The sequence below is a fragment of the Sinocyclocheilus anshuiensis genome, unplaced genomic scaffold, assembly GCF_001515605.1.
Source record: "Sinocyclocheilus anshuiensis isolate Anshui unplaced genomic scaffold, SAMN03320099.WGS_v1.1 scaffold4252, whole genome shotgun sequence".
NCBI classification, from domain to species: domain Eukaryota; kingdom Metazoa; phylum Chordata; class Actinopteri; order Cypriniformes; family Cyprinidae; genus Sinocyclocheilus; species Sinocyclocheilus anshuiensis.
In genome coordinates, this window is record NW_015549858.1 from 22,993 (window position 1) to 31,333 (window position 8,341).

Here is an 8,341-nt window from a genome sequence, read left to right on the forward strand (position 1 = left end):
TTATACTATAGTCGCACTGGTAGTGACGTCATGGCTGTCGCCGGCCAACGAGTTGGTGTTTTTTCAATGTATGCTTCAGACACGGGTCACGACGAGGCGTCCCCACAGCGACCCCTAGAGGACGCAGTTTGAAGTTCCCATGAAAGGGAACAGGTGTTAATTATTGGACCAAAAACCTCTGCATGTAATAATCTAGAACACGGTCTAAAATTTGAAGGCTGTGCTGCCAATTCTTCATCAGTTAGGAACCTAGGTGTGCTATTTGATGGCAATATTTACTTTGAAAATCACGTTTCTAGCATTTGTAAAACCGCATTTTTCCATCTTAAAAATATATCTAAATTACGACCTATGCTCTCAATGTCAAATGCAGAAACGTTAATTCATGCGTCCATTACTTCAAGGTTATACTGTTAAGATTATTGTAATGCTTTATTGGGTGGTTGTTCTGCTGTTTTGAATAAAATATTAAATGTAACATCCCACATGAAGAATAAATAAAAATTTTACCTTGCCAAAAGCTGAAGTTATCAGACTCTGCATGGCAGGCAGACAGAGGTGGGTGATGACTGACCACTGACCTAGAAATAAAAAAATAAATAAAAATGTTAAAATGCAATTATTCCAAATACAGTCCTTCATATTTCATATTGTATATATTAAGTGCTCATACCTGCTCTGCAATATAATGGAAACCATGATCCTCCTGCACATTCTCATACGTTTCCCCTAGAACAGGGTTAAATGGTTTGTAACGATTACACCAGCTGGCCCAGGCATAGCCTGAAATAGAGAACGCAGCCACATAAACCTGAAAGAGAGAGGGAAAAAGGGAAAAATAAAAATAATACCTTGGATTAATGTTGCACATGCAGTCAAATCCACTAATTGAAGGTTATCTTCATAAACGAAACAAAAATTACAATTAAAAAAAAAAATCTAAAAATATAGTTTTAGTTTTTGTTGCTGCAGTTTAATTAGAAGTTAGTTACACAAGCCAGATGGACTAGGTATTTTAAAGTGAAGGCTGTCATTATTATTTTACACACATGCAACTCATGATAAAGAGCAGCTGCATTATGAGTTCCACAGTAAATGCAAAGAAAATATTCTCCATTCTTTGTTAACAACGCAAAATGCTTTATTGCATGACATTAAATCTGGGTTTCCCAATCCGGGGTTCATGAAGGAACTGCAGGGGGTAGAGAGTTGATGAAAAGCTAATTAAATCAATGTAAAATTCCACACACACACACACACACACACACACACACACACACACACAAAAAGGTCGCACTTTATTTTAAAGGTCCAATTCTAACTATTAACAAACCATTAACTATGACATTTGCTTCAATAAACTCCTAATTTGCTGCTTATTAATAATTAGTAAGGTAGTTGTTAAGTTTAGGTATTGGGTAGGATTAGGGATGTAGAATATGGCCATGCAGAATATGTGCTTTATAAAGCACTAATGAACAGCCAATATGTTAATAATAGGCATGCTAATAAGCAACTAGTTAATAGTGAGAACTGGTCCCTATACTAAAGTGTTACCAAATAAATAAATTCAATTTGTTCACCTTTACCAACATATTTGCACATTTATCTGAATTATTGTCTTAAAATATTTTATTTTATTTATTAATATAACAAATATTTTAGGTTAAAGGGATTCAGCTGACAAATCTTGGAAATTCCTGCAATACTCATATAACATTAATAAACATGAAAAACTCAATGGCATTACACTGCCCAAGTTTTCCAGGTTTACAGACTTCCAAAATAAATAGTGAAGACCACTGGATATATATATATAAAAAAGACATTATTTTGACATCACAAATGCCATCCATGAGCGGTAACAGATCAGATGAGTTGTATTTTTTAAACTTATAACACTTATAAGATACATTTGGCAATGCAACATCTCCACTACATTCATCTTCATATTCGCTTACTTTTTACATTTGCTTAAATTTCCAACATTTCTGGAGATGGTTTACATATTTTACCAGTATTTTAGCTTTGCAATGAGATGCTCTCAATGTCAAATGCAGAAACGTTAATTCATGCGTCCATTACTTCAAGGTTATACTGTTAAGATTATTGTAATGCTTTATTGGGTGGTTGTTCTGCTGTTTTGAATAAAATATTAAATGTAACATCCCACATGAAGAATAAATAAAAATTTTACCTTGCCAAAAGCTGAAGTTATCAGACTCTGCATGGCAGGCAGACAGAGGTGGGTGATGACTGACCTAGAAAGAAAAAATAAAAAAATAAATAAAAATGTTAAAATGCAATTATTCCAAATACAGTCCTTCATATTGTATGTCTTATATATTAAGTGCTCATACCTGCTCTGCAATATAATGGAAACCATGATCCTCCCGCACATTCTCATACGTTTCCCCTAGAACAGGGTTAAATGGTTTGTAACGATTACACCAGCTGGCCCAGGCATAGCCTGAAATAGAGAACGCAGCCACATAAACCTGAAAGAGAGAGGGAAAAAGGGAAAAATAAAAATAATACCTTGGATTAATGTTGCACATGCAGTCAAATCCACTAATTGAAGGTTATCTTCATAAACGAAACAAAAATTACAATTAAAAAAAAAAATCTAAAAATATAGTTTTAGTTTTTGTTGCTGCAGTTTAATTAGAAGTTAGTTACACAAGCCAGATGGACTAGGTATTTTAAAGTGAAGGCTGTCATTATTATTTTACACACATGCAACTCATGATAAAGAGCAGCTGCATTATGAGTTCCACAGTAAATGCAAAGAAAATATTCTCCATTCTTTGTTAACAACGCAAAATGCTTTATTGCATGACATTAAATCTGGGTTTCCCAATCCGGGGTTCATGAAGGAACTGCAGGGGGTAGAGAGTTGATGAAAAGCTAATTAAATCAATGTAAAATTCCACACACACACACACACACACACACACACACACACACACACAAAAAGGTCGCACTTTATTTTAAAGGTCCAATTCTAACTATTAACAAACCATTAACTATGACATTTGCTTCAATAAACTCCTAATTTGCTGCTTATTAATAATTAGTAAGGTAGTTGTTAAGTTTAGGTATTGGGTAGGATTAGGGATGTAGAATATGGCCATGCAGAATATGTGCTTTATAAAGCACTAATGAACAGCCAATATGTTAATAATAGGCATGCTAATAAGCAACTAGTTAATAGTGAGAACTGGTCCCTATACTAAAGTGTTACCAAATAAATAAATTCAATTTGTTCACCTTTACCAACATATTTGCACATTTATCTGAATTATTGTCTTAAAATATTTTATTTTATTTATTAATATAACAAATATTTTAGGTTAAAGGGATTCAGCTGACAAATCTTGGAAATTCCTGCAATACTCATATAACATTAATAAACATGAAAAACTCAATGGCATTACACTGCCCAAGTTTTCCAGGTTTACAGACTTCCAAAATAAATAGTGAAGACCACTGGATATATATATATAAAAAAGACATTATTTTGACATCACAAATGCCATCCATGAGCGGTAACAGATCAGATGAGTTGTATTTTTTAAACTTATAACACTTATAAGATACATTTGGCAATGCAACATCTCCACTACATTCATCTTCATATTCGCTTACTTTTTACATTTGCTTAAATTTCCAACATTTCTGGAGATGGTTTACATATTTTACCAGTATTTTAGCTTTGCAATGAGAAGCATTTATAAACCTGTTGTCAACCAAATAAACACTCTACAAGGGTCATGAATTGCATTTTAATTTTAAAATGTTACTAAGTTTTTTATTTAATTAATTTTTTTATGTGCCCTTTAAGACTAACTTAGTATTAAGTAACATAACTTAGTCTTGGGTAACCAGTGGTGTAATGTAACGAAGTAATAATACTTCGTTACAGTACTTAAGTATTTTTTGGGCTTACATTTTAGACATAATATTGCTTGTTTTTGCTCAATTTTGCGAACGAAAATAGTTCCAAACAAAGATCACATCACTGTTTTGCGTCTCTGAGCAACGGAGGGTATTTACTTATTGAATGAATCAGCGTTTTGAACAAATCGGTTGAATAAATGATTCAGTAATTCACTCATTAACACAGTCAAATGCTTGGTTTCTGAATGAATCAGTCGTTTGAATGAATCTGTTGATTCTCAATGACTCACTCATTAACAGTCACTTGCTGTCACCTACTGCCAGTTTTAATTTCACATTTCGACTTTTTTTTTTCATGTTTTAAATTTCAGATATCAGTATTCAACGTTTCAACGTTATGTTAAAAAAAAAAACATTAGGCCATTTATGCATCTGTAACTGCAGTTTAGATGCTTCCATGTCCCCTCTGAGATACATAAACTGAGTAAATACATCTAAATGCTATTTCAGATGCAGATTCCAGAAATGTTTTCTTATGTTGGAATGAAAGACACTAAGTACCGGATGAAGTGCTTCTTATTCTTACCCAAAAATCCAAAATGTAAGAGAGTTAAAACTGAACACAATCTTGCTACTCAAGCGGTGTATGAACATTTATTTATTTGCTTCTTTTCCATTTTGCATTTACTTGTACTTTTACTTTCAACACTTAAGTACATTTAAGATTTAAAAAATACTTTTCGTACTTAAGTACAATAAATATCACATACTTTTAAGACTGTTACTCAAGTAATATTCTAAACGGTGACTTCAACTTCTACCAAAGTCATTTACCGGTAAGATATCTGCACTTTTACTTGAGTATGGCTTTCAGGTACTTTATACACCACTGTGGGTAACAAGTATTAAACACGGACAACTGTTGAAACTTGATTATGGATTAGAGTTGCTGCAATTAACTAAAGTGTGGATTACAGTGTTATGTTTATAGTATGTTATGTTCTCATAACCATCAAAGTGTTAGACACAATCTAAATCATCATGAGCAGGAAACAAAGTTAACTAGTAATTTCAAAGTTTATATTGTCTTTTCTTGCCATCCACAAAAAAAATTCCCAATTTTAACAATTATGTTTATTTTAAAATGCTCTTAGTCTTGAACAGTCAGAGTCTTTGAGTTTTAGCAAAAGTACTAATCTATTTTGCTGCTCACCGTGTTTCTGCTTATTTTTAAAAACTATTGGTCATCCGCAGCTCTTAATGGTGCTTTAGTGTCTTTATAGAGGAGCAATGCACACAGGACGAGTTTGAATGAATTTTGCTCGAGATTAAAATACTATTAGAGGATATAATGCCGAAAGATCATTACAATAAATTACCCCGAGTGCTCATGGTGTGAACTGCTCCATTGTTTTGACATGCTGCTCACTTTATTTAGAAATGGTAAAATGGTGCTGCCGTTGCCATTATGTCTCGCGGTCTGGTTGGAACCAAGCCGAGGTCCAGAACCAGACCACAGTCCGTCATTTGAATATGCCTGTCTTAGAGCCAATCAGACAGTGATAATGTGATCAGAACTGAACCAACCAAGAATCAGAATTTCAGAAGACCCCAACATAAACATGCAGGACGGTAAAATCAGGGATCCTGGCACAAGCAAGTCTGAAGCGAACTAACTCCTCACAGCTTTAAAGCAGAGGACGCTTGTATGAGATGGTCCAAACGTTGTCAACTTTAGGCAGTTAAGCCTGAGACAAATGGTCAGAAAGACAACACATTGTGACTCACGAGGAAATCATTGAGACCAAATTGGTTGATTTCCCCCACCCAAGACAGAGAACTAAAACCAGACGCCCTCTTGAAACTTTTTGACCTTTTCCGCACAGGAGTGGATTACTCACCTCTCGGAAAAGGCACAGAGACTGCCTTTACATAAAAAAAAAAATGCATGAGATCATTCCAATCCAAAGTGATGCCGAGAGGACCTGTAAACAAATATCATTCCATTGCATAATTCTATGTCACGTCTGTAACAAACATGTATTCAACATGCTCGTATCCAAGATTAATGCAATTATGAATAACTATTGAATAGACTTGACTACTGTTGACCAAGTTTGGTGAGAATCCTACAAATCCTACAAAACTTGGACGAGTATCTAAGTATCTGATTTTCAAAAAATACACAAAATCCAAAATATCTGACTTCTTTTTGGGCTGAGTTAATGAGAAAATTAAGCAAATCATTAGGCAGAATTTTTTTTTTGTTTAAGATACAAGCTCTGATTGGGGGATTCAAACTCTTGACATCTGGGAATCACAACCAGGGCTCCAGACTCATTCTTCCCACTGGTCGCTCTTTTGAGACTAACTTTCTCAGTTGGTCGCACGAGCACATGATTTGGTCGCAACTGTTTTTTTTTTTTTGCTACAACCTGGGCTTGATCAATGCATGCTGATGAACTTTTATCATAGTTTATAGTTATATGGAAACGAAAGAGGTTAACATTCAACCTGTTCTTTTTCATTAGTAGTATTATTTGTGATTTGAATTTTGTGAACGGGAGTTCCTCTTGCTATGTTATAAGCCGCGGGCTTCGGATGCTTTCGCTTTTGAATTTGCGATCTTGTCACGTTTTACAAGAAAAGATAATTGTCTGTTTTGCTTACCATACTTTTCACTTTTTAAGACTAAAACAAAAGATGGATCCATTGTTATTCTTAATTAAAAAGCACAACAACAATAAATCAGTAAGATACAATGACAAACTAGCTTACAAAACGTTTATTAACAAAAGCGAATAAGATGAGGCATGGCACACATCACATGCTGTATTATATACCGACTAATAAATTACAGAACGTTTAGCAATCACTGAGGAATCAAATAAATAAATAAAAGAGAGCCTCCATAGCGTAACATGGTAAACAGCAAAGATAACAAGCTTTTCAAAATGAAAACAAAAAGAAAAGTAAAACTAAACTTGCTGTTGATGACAGTGCTTGCATGTTGGTATTCTTGTGGGGAAAAAAAACATGTTCACCTTTGGTTTAAGGAGCGGTCTTTTACTTTACTTTAGCATGAAAACCATGCATGGTTTCCTCAATATTCGTGTCATTTTTGCTTTGCGCACCTTTGTGCTCCTGCTGGCGCGGCGAGTATAAACCAGGCTCTACACTCGAAGCGCTGCGCAGTTCAAACGAGTAGCTTAAAACGAGTAGTTTTGTATTGCTTTCAGTTTCGTTTGATGTTTCTCATATGCAACAGAAATGGCAGCGCTTATGAGGAGAACAACGTGGTGGTCGCACACAAAATGTAGTCGCACAGGTAGATAAAATGGTCACAGTCTGGAGCCCTGACAACCATGAAAGCTTGTGGAGGCTTGTTACCATAGTATTCACATAGTATCAAATGGATGGGAATATGCATATGGAAATCATGTAGACATGCTTATGCACAGTAAAACTATACTAGATATACTAAGCTCCATGGTATATCTGGTTATTCATCAAGGAGATGGGGTGGAGAATAAAACGTGGGCATATACACACAGGTGCATGTGTCAAATGAGTTTTATAAATAATAATGACGTAAATCTGCCTTTTGTTGGTATACACACAGCTAGCATAAAATGCAAAAATAAAACGCAAAGTTTTATACATGATGCCCCTTTCCCTTACCATTCTTTCAAAAGGGTCATCTGTGTGGTTGGCAATATCCAGGAGTTCAGAATATTCCAGCTCTTCACTGACACGCTGTAATAAAATAAGCGGTTCATTGAGAGCCACTGGCATGGAGACCCGTGACAAATCCTTCCCAATGTTGTTGTACAGGATGGTGAGGATTCCGATATGGCCGTTATCAGTGCTGTGTGCAGGAAGCACTGTGCGTCGCCCACTGACCTGAGCATTAGAAGCTAAATCATTTGTGCTGGAAACACTGGCTCTGTACTTCATATTTGCAGCTTCTGAAAAATATGAATATGAAATACCATACCAATAAATGGGTGAATGTGCACAAAATTCTCTTTCTCGCTCTCTCTCTCTAAATATAAATACAAACTCTTTCTCTCTCTATAGAAAGTATATATTTGGGATGCACCGAAATGAAAATTCTGGATGCACTTGGCTATTGCAAACAGGAACAAGTATACTACACACAAATTTACTGTTGGCACATTTTTTGAGCAGACTATTTTTCCGGTGAGCATGAGCAGTACATGAGCGGACTATTGAGCGGAGCATCAAACCGCGCAGTGACGACGGTTAGAGGGAGAGTGAAAATGCCATTTTCGGCCAAATATTTTTGCCAGAAATTTTGTTTGAATTTCTAATATGCTAATTTATTATCAATGTTAGAAACAGTTTTTGCTGCTATTAAAATAGAACACTGATAAATTGTAATACGTCACAATATTATGTTTTTTTTTTCTGTATACGT

General features: G+C 35.0%; 1 protein-coding gene across 1 annotated transcript in view; it reads right to left on the reverse strand.

Annotated features, from left to right (window-relative positions):
• Positions 1-7,862, reverse strand: part of LOC107660947 (oxysterol-binding protein-related protein 6-like) — a 30,262-nt gene extending 22,400 nt beyond the window's left edge. The window contains exons 1-3 of the mRNA XM_016450391.1: positions 7,582-7,862; positions 2,361-2,498; positions 2,198-2,261 (exon numbers count right to left, since the gene is read on the reverse strand). Coding sequence (XP_016305877.1) covers positions 2,198-2,261; positions 2,361-2,498; positions 7,582-7,857 — 478 coding nt within the window. The 5' untranslated portion in view covers positions 7,858-7,862. The remainder of the gene's footprint in view (positions 1-2,197; positions 2,262-2,360; positions 2,499-7,581) is intronic.
• Positions 7,863-8,341: the final 479 nt, after the last annotated feature.